This window comes from Phaseolus vulgaris, chromosome 11 (assembly GCF_000499845.2).
Source record: "Phaseolus vulgaris cultivar G19833 chromosome 11, P. vulgaris v2.0, whole genome shotgun sequence".
NCBI lineage: Eukaryota > Viridiplantae > Streptophyta > Magnoliopsida > Fabales > Fabaceae > Phaseolus > Phaseolus vulgaris.
The window spans coordinates 2,700,582-2,716,482 of NC_023749.2; the positions used below are offsets into that span (position 1 = coordinate 2,700,582).

The 15,901-nt window shown below is 33.1% G+C and overlaps 3 protein-coding genes across 5 annotated transcripts; 1 reads left to right on the forward strand and 2 right to left on the reverse strand.

The window, feature by feature from the left end:
- Nucleotides 1-1,126: 1,126 nt before the first annotated feature.
- On the reverse strand, nt 1,127-4,262 carry LOC137810703 (peter Pan-like protein). The gene is made up of 7 exons (XM_068612111.1): nt 4,149-4,262; nt 3,847-4,050; nt 3,233-3,463; nt 2,672-2,764; nt 2,399-2,586; nt 2,031-2,224; nt 1,127-1,458 (listed from the first exon to the last, which is right to left on the reverse strand). The coding sequence occupies exons 1-7, from the start codon at nt 4,149-4,151 to the stop codon at nt 1,340-1,342; spliced, it is 1,032 nt and encodes a 343-aa protein (XP_068468212.1). The 5' UTR covers nt 4,152-4,262; the 3' UTR covers nt 1,127-1,339.
- A 1,921-nt stretch (nt 4,263-6,183) lies between these two features.
- Nucleotides 6,184-10,742, reverse strand: LOC137810712 (photosystem II stability/assembly factor HCF136, chloroplastic). Of its 3 annotated transcripts, none has more exons than XR_011080954.1 (9): nt 10,297-10,714; nt 9,966-10,201; nt 9,729-9,859; nt 9,311-9,443; nt 8,582-8,704; nt 7,932-8,006; nt 7,554-7,720; nt 6,902-7,071; nt 6,184-6,469 (listed from the first exon to the last, which is right to left on the reverse strand). XR_011080954.1 is itself a non-coding variant. In XM_068612122.1 (9 exons), the coding sequence occupies exons 1-8, from the start codon at nt 10,601-10,603 to the stop codon at nt 6,919-6,921; spliced, it is 1,188 nt and encodes a 395-aa protein (XP_068468223.1). In that variant the 5' UTR covers nt 10,604-10,742; the 3' UTR covers nt 6,184-6,469; nt 6,902-6,918. The 3 variants fall into 3 exon arrangements, 1 of the variants encoding a protein (XP_068468223.1); XM_068612122.1 differs by having other exon boundaries at nt 6,902-6,985; nt 7,605-7,720; nt 10,297-10,742; XR_011080956.1 differs by lacking the exon at nt 7,932-8,006 and having other exon boundaries at nt 6,902-6,985; nt 7,605-7,771; nt 8,558-8,704; nt 10,297-10,716.
- Nucleotides 10,743-12,383: 1,641 nt separating this feature from the next.
- Nucleotides 12,384-15,589, forward strand: LOC137823304 (uncharacterized). Its single transcript, XM_068628390.1, has 6 exons — nt 12,384-13,022; nt 13,169-13,321; nt 13,468-13,587; nt 13,920-13,964; nt 14,067-14,650; nt 14,779-15,589. The coding sequence occupies exons 1-6, from the start codon at nt 12,473-12,475 to the stop codon at nt 15,451-15,453; spliced, it is 2,127 nt and encodes a 708-aa protein (XP_068484491.1). The 5' UTR covers nt 12,384-12,472; the 3' UTR covers nt 15,454-15,589.
- Nucleotides 15,590-15,901: the final 312 nt, after the last annotated feature.

Consider the following 15,901-nt stretch of genomic DNA (forward strand, 5'->3'; position numbering starts at 1 on the left):
TACTTTGTTAATTCTTGAAATTGTATACTGTGATGGGTGGGTTTAGAGATAAATTTATATAATAAAAAATAAATTTAAAATTAAATTATATGAAAAAATATTAAAATAATAATATTGAAAATTGTAATATAATTGTATAAAAAAATTGGATTCTCAATTTATCTACCGTTGGATCTTCTACACAACTTCACCAATACACCATGTGTGATACCACTGTGTCCCTAATCAAGTTCTTGAAATCCTTCTTCAGTAACCCTCTTAAAATGATCAACACCAAAATGAACTATTACTCTCAAACAACAATTTCCATTATTTGAAAATCCATGTTTCAGTGCAAGATATATGTGGGAGTATCCTTGATTTATTAGATATTTATTTTGGGAGTGGTCATTTTTTCTGTTAAGAATTACACTTTTCTTTTATGGTTAAACATTAATACAAGTTTTAGCTTTTTTGCCTCAGTTATACTGGGCTTAAAGTACATAGATTTTTATTTTTTCCGAATCAAATTAAACTAAATAATCTTATGTTTGAGAGTAGTTTCTGTCAAAAAGTGAATGTTTAAAAGAGGTACAAGTTTTACCTTAACAGTATTCTTAAAGACTAATGCAATTATTTTGTGTTTTTATACATGACTAATGTGTTTTTAGAGTTATTTAATTTTTGTTCTGAAAAGTAAATAATCAGTGATACATGTGATTCGTCACTAATATTAGTATACTTTTGGAATCTATATTAGTATACCTTCATAAACTAATAAAATGACCTCTTATATACATACATATTATTGATTTATAGAAACTCTTACATAGTTTCTTCAGAAAATGAACTTTTATTTTTAAATTGTGCATTAGTTACGTTACTAATTTTATGTTATTTCTTTCAATTAAAAGTGCTTCCAAAATAAAACATAAGAGAATAATCATACGTAGGTGTGTTTGGATCTGCTTCGTGTTTCCGTGTGATTTAACTTCCGAATATGTAAAAATTGCAGAAGCAAAAGAATCTGTTTTTAAGCGTTATCTAAGGGCTTTACACCCACATATTTTCGTCCAAAATATCTTAAAATTGGAATGAGCAATATAAACACATTTTAAAAGCAAAAAATCAAAATCAAAGGAAGCGGTGGTGAAAGTATAGTTATAAATACATTTGATAGTAAAAAAGAACATTGTTTGATCACTCAAAATTTATGGATTTTGCCAGAAACATATGAATTGTATGCCACAACCACCAGAATACTTGATATGAAAAATTTCCGGTGGAACTATCAGTTTTGAAATGTTAAAAATCTACTACACAAATTAATATTACACGATCATGGAAAACTACTACGAGACTAATCAAGTTCTTCATCTTCGTCTTCATCTTCATCTTCACTTTCCTCTTCTTTGTCGCCTTCTGCATCTTCTTCACCCTGCATCTCATCATCACCTTCTTCTTTGCCTCCAGTTTTTCCTAATAGGGAAGTGTAAGAACAGTAGTTAGTACAGACCGAAAAGGGTTATGTGGGAAGCATGTGCAAAAAACAAGTTCGTTGACAATAGATGAAGGCAATTGAAGACTTTTAAATTAGAAGAAAAATGACTAAGGGGTAAGCAATGATCAAGGTAGAAGAGGAAAAGAAAAAATTAGAAGAAAAATGAACAAGGGGTAAGAAATGATCAAGGTAGAAGAGGAAAAGAAAAAATTAGAAGAAAAATGAACAAGGGGTAAGCAATGATCAAGGTAGAAGAGGAAAAGCAAAAAAAATTAAATTATGAGTTGCTCAGGAAGCAAAGACTTCTCTACAGCATATATGCAATTGATTTCAGAAGGATCTCCATTTCACTATACCGGAAAGCTAACAAGAATGACAATGTCATCTATCAGCATCAAGAGAATATGTCAAATAAAAAAGTACTTCTGAATTTGGTACTTTCAATTCAAGATATGAACTAGCTCAAATGAACTGCTATTCACATCCACGCTTTTTGTGAATATTAGACAGCTAATATAATTGATTGAGGTTGGAGTGTAGGATGAGTTACCATATTCACTGAAGAGAACTTCACCCGAACACAGTCCCTTCTCAATTTTAACTAGTTGAAGAGTCATCCTGGGTCCAACCTCTTGCAATTTGACAGCACTTTTTGTAGAAGCGCGATTAACTCTACCAATATCACTAGACAAAGTAACTGTTGCTGCTTCTTCATCAGCTTCACTTTCTGATCCATAACCAGCCCTTACAAATCACAAGTTAAACAATAAGAAGAGGAAACATCATGGTTAATTATTTTGTATAGATAACAGAATGCAAAGGCAAAAGGATCACTTAAGCTTTCTTCCAGATCATCATTAAAAATAAAAATAAAAAAAGTAAAAAATGAAAACTTGATTAATTAAGCAAGCATCTTACTTTGTGACAAAATCACTAACATCTTGAAGATTCCTTAGATCAGGAACCTGATGGCTCTGTACAAGTTTTCTTAATCTGCGGGAAACACCTATAGGTTGTAATCTTATGGAATAATGCCGAAAATCAATGAGCTTAGTGTCTTTGTTATAATTAAGCAACACGATTCTTTGGCATGTGGAGAGCTTAATCTGAAATAACAAACAGTGGTATTAAGAGATGAAGGACTTGGGTGTCAAGTAAGTCAGGGATGTGTATATGTGCCTATAAACTCACTGTTTTGACATCAATTGTTGGAAAAATATTTTGAAACATGTTAGTTGTAAGCCGTAGAGGTAACTCTCCACTCACAAATCCAGAAAGCACAATCTGGCAAGAAAACGCAGAGACATAAATGTTAAACAAACAACGAAGGTATACAACTTAAACTATTACATATTTTAAATCAAAGTTTCAACCCTTCCCTCCTCAAATACTACTAGTCTACCATTAGTAGCTAAGCCGCACATGAAACTGATAAGAACATGCGAACGAACATAAATAAGACATTAAACAAGTTAATGTCCAGTGCAAGAACTATTATCATCAACGCACATACAAACTAAGAGGTCTTTTGTTGACAGGGTTTAGGGTTTAGGAATAGTACTTCATAAGGATTAAAATTAAAACATAATAAATCATCTCTTCATATCACATTCACTTGCATACACTAATCTGGTGATAATAACAGGGTGAATGGCTTGAAGAACAAATAATATCACAAAAAGTCATCATTTATGCCTAACTTTTAAGATTCTGTAACACTTCAGTTGCAAGTGAGTACAAAGAATACTTTACCAAAGCAGAATTTTTGAAAAGATCCTTAGGGCATCTAGGATGCAATTGAGATCGAGCAATGTCAGCAGCCAACGAGTAATCATGTATCTTAAACGTAAGAGTAGGCCCTTGAGGGGTTGTTGCAACCCTCAAGTAAGGAGAAGTTGCAGTTTTTGACAATATGAAGAAATGTGTGACACCCAAGGGTCCAGCAACATTCAGAAAGTCTCTCAAATTATTCCGTTTCTTCTCCTGCAAAATAGAAGACATAAAAATATATAATCAACATTAAGACACACAATGATACATACTTCACACAAAACAATTTCGTTCAAACCGTGTAAGACCACTATGAAAGACGAGATTATCCTTTCAAATATTTAAATTGACTCCAACACAACACTACTTCTTATGTGGAATTAACCCTATGCAAGATAATCCCCATGTATGGGGATTTAATCACAGGAAAACTTGTTTTTCTCATTCACAAATTATAAATTTTACTATATATTTTCAGGAACACAGATTAAGAAGCAATTTTGAATTCAGCCCAAAAAGGATCACAGCAATCTCTACAAAGTTAATCCAAAGATGAACATCGAAAGTAAAGAAGAAGAAGGGGATATTAAATTAACCCTAAGGCTGAGAGCAGTATATGGGAGCATCAACTTTCTGAGGTCCATCTGAAGCTGTTTGAGGTTGGCCGGTATCTTCCCTCGTGAAAAGACGAAACTTTTAGGGATTTTCTTTCCCGTAACAGGATCCACGGTGGGTTGCTCTTGCGGTTGCTTCAGCTTTTTCATCACAAAGGGTTTTCTGAACCCAGGTTTGTTCTTCCTCTGTTTCATTCAAGAAGAAGATACGGCGAGTTACAAAAACGGAAACGATATTCAAAATGAGAAAAAAGAACGCAGAAAAAGAGAGACAGAGACATTACCATTGTTTAAGGTTTCCGCCGCCGAAAGGGTTTAGGCCTGAAGGAGAAGCACTGCACAAAGGTTTTAGAGTATAACTAAATGGCGGAACAGTGACAGAGGGTGAAATTTATCCTAAAAAAAATTGATAAAAAAAATTGTTTGTAGAAGTTTTAGGTTCTTAATTTAAATTTTATTTTTTTAGTATTTAATAAATTATTTTTCAAATTATGTGTTTAACAAATTAAAAACATTAAATTTAAATTTCAAAAAAAATATTTATATTGTATTTGTTACTTTCTTCTTAATTTATCTCTAAAATACTTCCATCCTATCAACTGAAGTATTCTTTTGTCATTTGATATGCTATATATTTTCATTGTAAAATCACGTGTATTATTAAAACAGTTAACAAATAAATAATTTATTATATATGATTTTTTAATATTCTAGATTGTATTACCCTTTTTAACTTCAGTAATATACAAATAACATAATTGACTTAAAAAATTAGTCTAAAGAAATGATTAGACAATAAAAAAAATCATATATTAAAGACTGAAACTAAAATTATTTCTTAAATAAAAAATTTATCTATTTAAAAAATTGAGGACCATTTATGTTTTGTGAGATTTAAGACTACTATCAACCATATTTTTTAATTTATATTTTTTTACTTTTCATGTTAGGTTAAATGAATCTATTTCTGTTCCAATTTTGATCATTTTTCAACATCTTTTGTTGCTTTTCTAATTGAATTTATATTTTTTTAACTGGCTTTTGTATCTCATTTCTGTCTAGAAAAACTAGTTACAAACATCCAATTAAATTCACAATTGTCACTAAATCTAAGTATTATATTGAATATTCTTATATTTTTTGAAGTTAACATTCTCACATTTAATCTGAAGATTTCTCACAATATCCTCCAGACTTCACTCTACACTATCCTTATAGTAAACTTACACAATTAACCTACCCAAATAATTTTCATGACAACAATAAGATGAAAAAATCCAATTAAAAAAATATAAATTCAAATACACAATTGAAAAGAATAATTCATATTTCTAGAATATTTTAGGGACACAAATTAATTTAACCCTTTTAAAGATGACTAATAGATTAGTGAGAATTTTTAATATAAAATAAATTAAAATGAAAACCAATATATGAGATATTGATGACGATAAATAAGGTAGACTTTATAAGAGGTGGGTCTATTTTATTGTATATAATTATGTTTTGAATGTCTTAATTAACAATTATTTTAAATTTGTTATTTCATAATAAGATTTTGATATTTAAATTAAAATTATAGTTTTAGTGAAATATAAAAAACAATTTCATCATTTTATTATACGTGAGGATTGACGAAAATATTAGTTATATTTAACATATAATTTTTTAAGTTTTATACTTTATCTTTGCATTTTTTTAAAAATTTTAGAAAAAAAATATTTTTTTCAAACTAATAATAAAAGTAAACATGTGTTTTAAATATTTTTTTTTATTTGATTTAGTCTTTTCATTATTAGAAGAGAAATAATTTAATTAATATTAATTAATATTTTTATGACATTGCTCAAATAATTTAGTACTGTTTTTAATTTTTTCTTAACATTTAAAAATAAATCATATTAAATAAGTTTTTTAAAATAAAAAATCAATTTAAATATAACGATTTTATTAACTTTATTTTTTATAAGAAATTTTATTTAGAACATATTAAGATTTTATTTTTATTAAAAAGAAGTTAACGAAGATTACACATTTTGTTAATTTTAGTTTGTGTTTTAAATTGTTAAAATTAAATAAAGAACATGGATGTGAAGAAGGTATGAAAGTGGATGGAGAATTATTTTTTTTTAATGTAAAGTCGTGTTTCCTAAACAAACTTGGAGCTTCTTAAAAGACAAGGGCGAACTAAGGAAGGATAATTTTTTAAAAAACTACCAATTTCAAAAGAATTTAATCCTGTTTGATAAATTTGTCGGTTATCAGAGTATGGATCTGAATGCAAATATGCTTATTGAAATAACAGCTAATGATATAATCTATCGTGTGATAAACTCTTATATAGAAGAAGTGCTTATGCAATACTTTAGTTTTGCAGTACAGCATATGCATTACAAAATTGAATTTTAATAATAACGTGGCAATTACAATTTTACATTGACATAATATAGCTCTCTTTACAGTAGTAAAGTTTGTTCCTATACTTCCTCACAATTTTTTACCACAACAGCAAGGAGTTGGTTTGATCTCATAGCTTTCTCCACAGTAACGAATGTTAAGCATGGATATGTAATCTGCTACCAAAATTGCAATCGAGGCAACAAACCTACAAAATTACTTATTTCAATCATGAAGTCAAACCATTCAGACCAACATTAAAATGAATGTTCTGAATTATAAAAGAGGAATCATGATCCTATGCTTGAGGTCCTGGTAGCCTAGCATGCGTTTGTTAACCACAAAATTAATGTAGCCAAGGAGGATCAAATGAAAATCATATAACTAGCATTTAGATAATAAGTTCCTGATTGTTGAAGGTAGTTTCAGATTTACTTCATAAATTGTCTTGTCTAGTTAATAGTCATTATTTTTCTCCCCACAATTTTTTTCTTTTCTTCTACAACTTCTGTCTTATTGTAAAGCAGAAAGACAGGAAGGAGTTCTTTCTGCTGACATTTTCTGCTTCTAAAAACTACAAGTGATATTCAAAGATATGATGCTAATGTCCATCCAGAATCAGGAGTAAAAGACTACTTACCATGTTGAATTATAACTCTATCCAAGGTAGCGAAGCAAGACTCCATCATTCCCCAATACAAATCCCTTCTTGTCGTCAATAAACCTGCAGCAAGTAGACCATATACAAGAACATTTTACTTACAGAAGTTTTATAACCTTCAAAATAGCATAAACCAATTTTCAAAACTCCTGTATACTCTTTCCTGGAAAATTTGTCATCCCGTTCTTTTTAAAACATAAAAGATAATAGTGTACTTCCACTCAACTGTATCCATCATAAAATTGAGAAGTATCATAAAGACAAAAAAAAAATACAAAGAGTAAATTATATTAGGATCCCCTAATATTTTTTCAGATTGCACATAATATATTTGTTTTCTTTAGGTTTACAACAACCACCTTTATAAGGGTTACACATAGCATTTTTCAAACAATTAGGAGAAATTAGTGTCATGTCATTTATAAGGGGTGTTAGTGTAATGTTCTTAAAACGATTAAGGAGTTTTCTACAAGTCTCCAAACAATGAAGGGTGTGGGGCAAGATCTGAAAAAAGATAGGGGAAATGAGTGTAATTTACTCAAATATAAATATTAAAAAAAGCAACATGTGGAGCCTGATGTGGTTGGGCAGGGAACTTGTCCAAGTAAATTTTAGTTTTTCAAGGGTAGACAGATAAATAGCTATAATTATAAAAGCGAGGCTTAGTAGTAGTCAGACTGACTTGACTGAGTATAAATTTGCAGCAATGTTGTCAGCAGCTTTGTCGCGGATCCATGACTTGCCACCATTAGTAGTTCTCAAAAGAATACCACTTCCCCCTGCTGCCCAAGCCTCCTCCTGTATAAATATTTAGCAAATTATATATACAAAAGAATGGCTTCCGCATTGCTGTCTGGTTTAAAAATTAAAAAAAAAAATATTGCAAGAACTGTAGAGGCAATAGTCATATTTCAAATGTTTCATTTTTCTTTTGGAACTGTGGCTAGACTTTTACACGCAAGAATTGCTTACTTAATAAAGCAATTCTTTGAATGAAGGAATACTTTACCGTTGAACGATATCCAACATCAAGAATGCCAAAACCCCTGCTTTGAACAGGAACCTCCTCAAATTCTTCAGTTAACTGCAACAATAATATACATCTGTTCATATTTGAAAAGAAATGAAGCAGACCTACAGCAAGCAAAATGTGCGACAGAGCCAAATATCTTTTATCAACAGATTTTAATCCACCACTTTAGATATCTATCCTGTTAGTACAATAACAACAGAAACAAAAAAGCTTCAAGCACTTGAGCGCTTTCTTAGAAAGGGCTTTCATTCTTATAACCCTCTTCAACTTCTCCCTAGTTTAACAAGATGCGACTCAAACATTTTGGGCTAGTTGAATTGGGAACACAGATAAATATGATAAATTTATTACGTGCCTGTCAATAATTATTTTCTAAAATCAATCCATTTCCAAACATGCACTTAGTGTTATGCGACAACAACACAAGGAAAGTGAATGCAAGAAAGATGTTTGATAAAAGACAGAAGTGTCCTTGTTAACAAATGAAAGAGAGAGTAAAGCCTATGAATGTATAACATATAGATGGAAATGTCCCAATGAGGAAGGGTATCAAAATTCAAAACTAATTTAAGACTTGCGAAAATATTTAAAAGATTATTCACAATGACATTCTCAGAATTACTTACCCCTGTGCCCTTGCTGAGATAAAGACCACCTCCACGAACAAGAAGCCACAGACCACCGTCAGCTCTCCATCCCATGTTCTGTATTCTTCTGGCAACTGCTCTATTATGTGGCTGCCAGTATGGCTGAAAATAAAATAAAATAAAACAGTTATTACCAAACACTATGCAGAAGACAAATGACCAGTCAATGTGATATCTCATGGTTAAATATAAGCCACTATCCGAGATGTATATCCTAAGGAAGGTCTAATGGATCACCATAGACTTTAGAATCATTAAGCATTCAGAAAGGAAGAAATTTTTTTACAGTAAAAAAGCTGGTGAAAAAGAAAAAGAAAATCCTCTGATTTTGTCTGTTGTTAAATAATTTTTTTTCCTCGGAAGTATATTCTATACAGGGAATCAACTGGATGAAAACAAATAAAGAATACATAAAACAAGAAATTCTAGGACAAATCCAATAGGAAAGTTTTGTACATCACTTTTAGCTTACTTTTTGGGCCTTACACAAAAGAAGACCCAGCATCACAGAAAATATTTTCATTACTTCAGCAACTGTATGTAATCTATTCAACCTGACTAGCTTATGGCTGCTGCTTTAGAATTTCCATATTGATAATTTCATTTCAGGCGAACATTTTCTCATAATTGAAATTCTAGGAAAGGGAAAGCACAAGTACCAGGCACAACAGAGGCAAAAAAAATGTCATCCTGAAGTAAAATCCTAACCTGACCAGGCTCCCAGGTTAAGTAGAAGTTGCCGCGACTTGAGACTGCAACATACTTTCCCTCTGGAGAGCGATTGACAGTGTTGAAAGTCCCGGTGTAATAGCTTGCACCACTAATACCACTAGAAACTGTTCTGAAGAAGCAACACAGATAGATAAATGCCTTGACGTATGAAACTGAAAATGTTCAACACATAATACAAAAGATAACCCAATGAATGAGTTTTTGAAGCACATAGCTAAAGAAGTCAAACTTCAACAAATAACCCCATCAACACTCATCCTATAGCAAACCTCGAACATTTCAATTTTATTAACACTTCAATCATACTAATTTGAAAGAATAGCATTACTACACCACACCATATCCATGACAGTTCCATGCATACATAGACACTTCTGCATTATTGGAAACTCACCTGTTAAGAGTAGCTGACACGGTTTCCTGAACAGCAGCTCTCCAGTTGTAACCCCTGTTAGCAGTAACATATATAGCACCTTCGTCAGTCACCATCTCTGCACTCTTCTCACCAGTCGCCTTTATGTACACCTGAAATACATCACATCACATCACATTTCAGTACAAATTTCACAATATAGAAATAAACACAAACATCATTAACGGAATGAATAGCAAAGCATAACCATTAACCAACCATATCCCCTGGAAGTTCAGCACTGAGAGGTATCCTCTCCCAGCTATCTCCAGCATCAGCAGTGTACAACAGAATCGCAGGCTTTCCAACTATCCACCCTTCCCTCCCCTTGAAACTGATGGAATTAAAGCGATAGTTGAAATCTTCGTCCTCGGCAGAGGGAATCGAACGTGGAGCCCAAGTGTTTCCTCCGTCCTTCGTCTCCAGAATTGTTTGCCTCGTCCCGAGAAGAAATCCTACAATGAGAACACCGTTCATTCATTTAACTCCAATTCAAACCAAAACAACAGCATCCAAGGCGAAACGAGAGCATATTACGAATTTACGATACCGTGGTTGGGGTCGTCGGGGACAAAAGAGATGTCGAGAAGCACGACGCCGGGGTCGATAGGGAGGTACACTCTCTCCCACTCTGAAAGCGTGTCTTCGGCCCTGGCCGCCAAGTGAGGAAGCGAAACCGAGATTGCGGTGGTCTCGGCGAGGAAGCGTCTCCTGCTCCGGGAAATGTCGTCGGAAGAAGAGGAAGAAGAAGAGGCTTTGACAACGAGGCTTCGATTCCGAGGGAAGGTTCTGGAAGAAGGTAGAGAAGGCCTGAACAAGGAGGTTGAATCGGTGAAGGTGAATTGCAGAGTGGCCATTGTTCTGTTTTCTGTGTGTTTCTCTCTCTGCCTTATCCTAACGGCTCATTTCAGCTACTTCACCTTCATTCAGTGGATCATATCCCTCCAACTTCCATTCCAAACCTTCTTTTTCTTTTCTTTTTCTTTTTTTATATTTACTCCAGCCACCACTTCCACAACACAAACGTGGTTGAGTCCCTATCGTAATAAATCCAAAAATCACTTGTGTTGTTTTTAATGTAATCAAATTTTTACTGTACGATTTATATATATGTAAATTTAATTTTAATTAATAACAAAAATAAACACAAATACGAACTATCTTGACAAAATGATGAAACTTTGACTCTGATGCAGATAAACTTTGACAAAATGAATTAGATTAAATAAATGAGTTTATGGTAAACAAAAATGGACACTGAGAAAAAAAAAATGGTTGAACTTTTGTTGTTGAAAGGTTTTTTTGGGTTATGGTGGTGATGCATAATGGGTTGATGATGTACAATGGGTTGAGTTAATTTTTTTTTTCTCTCTTTAAATAAGTTGCAAAAAATTTATTAAGCTTTCTTTCTTAAAAAGAAAAAAATTTGTGAATATTTTTCAAAAATTGTGTTAAATCTCTTAAAATGAACTGAATGAATGAAACTTGAGATATACTAATCAATAATAAGATATCACTTTTCGAACGATAAAAAATTTAAAGAGTCCATCTCCTCAAAATCAATGATTAGAAATCACTCTTCAATTGAAATAAGACTTTAGGAATTAATTTCCTAAAACGGATAACTAAAAAGTGATCTTCTCTAAATTAATGACTATAAATCATCTTAAAAGATTTTGAATATTAATTTCTCCCAAACTGATTATTAAATATCACTCTTTGAACATACTCTTCATCTTCAACTAGTTATATCTTATATATTTGAACTTAATTTTTAAACTTATCTCAACTAAGATTTGTTGAAATCAGTTCATTTGAAATTCAAAACATATATTAAATATTTTATTTTTATTTTTTATTAAAAATTAGTAATAAACTACATAAAATTATACTCCATTATTAAAATACCATACGACTTTTTCTACTAAAGATCTAATATATTTATTTCTTTTATTTAAAACTAAATTATTATTTTTTTTCAAACAAAAAAAAAGTTTGAGATTCAATATATATATTTCAAATTCAAATAACTCATCCACATTAACTCGTAATTAATAATTTATATTTGACTAACAGAATGAGTCAAAGAGTACATTTTAAGATATTGAGTTTAACCTAACGAAGGCACAATATTTCCCCTAATTTTAAAACACAGCAGGGATTATTTAAAGCAGAAAGACATTGATTCTCAATCACAAACATGCACTCCTTAGAGGGCTTCTGCAAAAGAAAAAAAATAGATTCCAGACATTCGGAAAGTTTAATACTGTCATAATGTCTTCATAATTCCTGATACATGAAGACATCAAAGTAATATAAAAGTATAATGAAGGATTAATTATTATCATAATGTTTCAATCAAACAAGCATCTTTTCATATCTGAAACAAATTTAATCTCTTTCTTCAACTTTCTGCATTCATGTATAAGAGAAGATGAAAAAGTGAAACTGATATAAACAGAATAAACTTTTTTACTGATTATATATATCTTTTGTTCATGTAAGCAAAGAATGGTGACAGCACTTTAGAATAATATGTATACAAAAGAGAGAAAGAGTGCAGGAAACTTTCCTTGTGGAACTAATCAAGAATCAGAGCATATACAAATAATGATAAACCCTTTAGTCACTCACACCAATGCAAAACTAAATCAAAATGCACACACATTCAACAATCTAGCTAGAGTGTGCATGAGCAGTGCTGCAATAATCAGAAAGAGAAAGAAATGGTAGAGGGAGAAGTGTCAATGTTTGATGAGACAACGGTAAGAGCTCAAAGAGCTGCAAGGGGTGGAAACTGGAGAATGTTCAAGAAAATTTTGGAGGGAGACAAGAAGAGTTTGGTGGGGGCTTTTGACTTGTTTGGGAACACTGCCATTCACATTGCAACACGTTCCAACAATCCAGGGCTTCTTCGTGAGTTGTTGGAAATGCTGAGTGAGGAAGAGAGGTGGCATGCATTGAGGAAGGGGAATTGTGTGAATAACACCCTTCTGCATGAGATCGTGTTCTGTACTAGGGTGGAGATGGCTGGTGTTGTGTTGGAGTTTGAGAATGAAGCAGCACCAGAAGAAGTAGCAGAAGAAAAGAAAAGGGTTCCTTTGGTGGAGATCGTGAATGACTCAGGTGAAACCCCTCTCTTTAGGGCTGCCAAGCTTGGCAGGCTTAAGATGCTCAAGTATATGGCCAAACATGCTCATGGTGACATCAGAAGGCTTTTTGTTAGATATGACAAACATTCCATTCTTCATGCAAGCATTCTTGGACAGTTTTTTGGTACGTGCTTCCCTCACTTTGTACTCTATACATCCTTTTAATATGTAAAGGGAAGTGTAGAATTCAGAAAAGCTAAGGAATATTTTTTTCAAGAATGTATATATGAAGACAGTGACTAGGGTGTTGTTTCTTGTCTCTTTCTATAGATGTGAGTATTTGGTTGTTGAATATGGATGAGAAGCTAGCTCAACACAAGGATATGAATGGAATGACATGTCTTCAACTTCTATCCAATATGCCACTTGTATTTCGGAGTCAAACACCTTCCATGGGAACATTGAAGACTCTTATATATTACTGTACATCTCTCTGTCTCAGTATTCCATTTTCCCAAATCCCCATTTTTTCAATCATTTTTTTCAAAAAGTCACACTTCCCCTTTGAACATAATTGGTATATATACACAACATCAACTGGTGCTCATCGATTGAAATTTGGCTGACAGTGCTTCCTGAGGAAGGATATGGAAGCCATGATGATGGTGAAAATGCCAGTGCTGACTTCAGACATCAGAGGAGCGATATAGAAAGTGGCCAACAAGATAAGGCCAAGTTTCCTAGTTCAGGTACTCCTAGTTATGAATATACTTTGTTGTTAATGAGGGTTGATATGTTCACAATATGTGAAAATGGTTTGTTAATAAATACTGATATATTAACAATTCTGGATCAGATTACACCCAACATTTTATTGAAATGGATAGTTTTGAAATTGTATTAGCCAAATTATAGTTTATAAACGGGTAACTTTTCAACCTAGTAACATTTTCCTTTGTTAATGTGTAGGCATAATCACCTCATTACACACACAAGAATTAAGAAAAATGAAATTCCTAATGGAAAATACAAATCACAAGTGTAAGTCACTGCTCAAGTAACAAAATTCACAAATTTGCAGTTCTTTCAAGGATCAACCATGCTATTTGGAGAACTCTGGCAAAAGGTTACAAGTTACAGCTAGCTTTAATTACTAACAGATGTTATGTTTGTGTCTTATAGTTGGTTTGTGTTTGATCAGTTTTATGCAATGATGATGAATGTGCAGAGTTCGATGGGATTGGACGTATATGGAAACTAAAGAAGCAGCATAAGCTAGCAGAGCATCTGTCTGAGATGTTAGTGCAGAGAGACTTTTCATGGCAGAATTCGTTTCACGAAAACTTTCAACCCTTGATTGTACTGCCAGTTCTTTCCTCCAAATCAGACAGGATCAAACACATTCACCACATGAAGGAGATGCACAAGACCAATAGTGAAATGTCGCGTTCTAGAAGTTACAGAGCCATAACCACCTCAACAAGCATTCCCCATTCCAAGAACTACACGCCACTTCTCATGGCAGCTGGGTCAGGAATCGTGGAAATCGTTGGGAAAATCATTGACAAGTTTCCCGAGGCCATTTGTCACGTTAGCCAGGATGAACACAACGTTCTGCACATGGCCGTGAAGCACCGGCAGCTCAAGATCTTTAACTTGTTAAAGAAACATTCAGCATTCAAATCATTGACATTCCGGATTACTGCAGAAGGTCGTACTCTCTTGCACCAAATTTCGAGAATGGAGTTTTACGTAGAACAGCACCTACCTGGTGTTGCGTTCCAACTCCAAGACGAGTTGCGCTGGTACGAAGTAAGCTCCATATAATAACATATCAATCACTTTGCTGTTCATAACTTTTCCCTTGATCCTTTAATGCATGCAATGAAATTCTCAATTAATTACTAGTTCAATTTGTTGTGTATATGATGAGCATGCAGCGAGTGAAGGAGATTGTTCCAGCATACTACCTGATGCACTGTGACAAAGACGGGCTAACAGCTGAAGATGTTTTGGAAATGGAGCACCGGGAGATGCACAAAGAAGCAAAAGGGTGGATTAAGGAAACGGCGCAGTCATGCTCAACCGTGTCTGTCCTTGTTGCCACGGTGGTCTTTGCGGCGGCCTACACCATCCCGGGCGGCACAAATCAGAACAACGGCACGCCTGTGTTTCTCGGTTCTCGCGTGTTTCTCTTCTTCACTGTGACGGATGTTGTCGCACTGGTGAGCTCGCTGGCATCGGTGGTGATGTTTCTCTCAATCCTAACATCCCCTTTTGAGCTGTGGGATTTCCGAAGGTCTCTGCCGCAAAAACTGAGCTTAGGGTTTGCTTCTCTCTTCTTCTCGCTGGTGTGCACCATGCTGACGTTCAGTGCAACCGTTTTGCTCACCATTCAGTTGGAGAACCACCAGAAATGGGCTTCCGTTTTGTTTTGCTGCGGCGTGTTCTTTCCTGTGGCCATTTTTTGGCGAATGCAATTTCCGCTTTACAAGATGCTTCAGCGTCTCGCTAAGCGCCTGTTGAAGACGCTTAGAGAAGCAGTGCCAACTACGTTTGTCAAATATTCCAGGAAAAGGGCTCGGACAAGAAACTATAACATCATCACTGAGTAGTTCATGTCACTATCTTAAACTTTGAAAATGATATAAAAATAAGGTAATAATACATGTATAACCTATGAGGCTAACACTTCTAATGGGTATGTATTGCAATGTTTAATTTAAAAAATATTGGTTAGATTTTTAAAAATTTCTGATTATAAAAGTAAAGAACAAATTCTTTTTAACTAGTCTATACTGAAACATATTTTTGCACATAAATATTTATTTTTAATTTATATAATTTAAAATTATATAATATATAGATTCGTGTCTCTGTGTCCTACATTTTAAAAATGATACGTATTTTCGTGTTCATATCCGTGTTATCATTATGTTACATATTATATAACCCAAAATTTTAATACAATATTATTATTTTAATATTTTTTTCATATCATTACATCATTACACTCTTCCTCTTGTATCATCCATGCATCTGGGTAAGCTTATACTTTTTTTT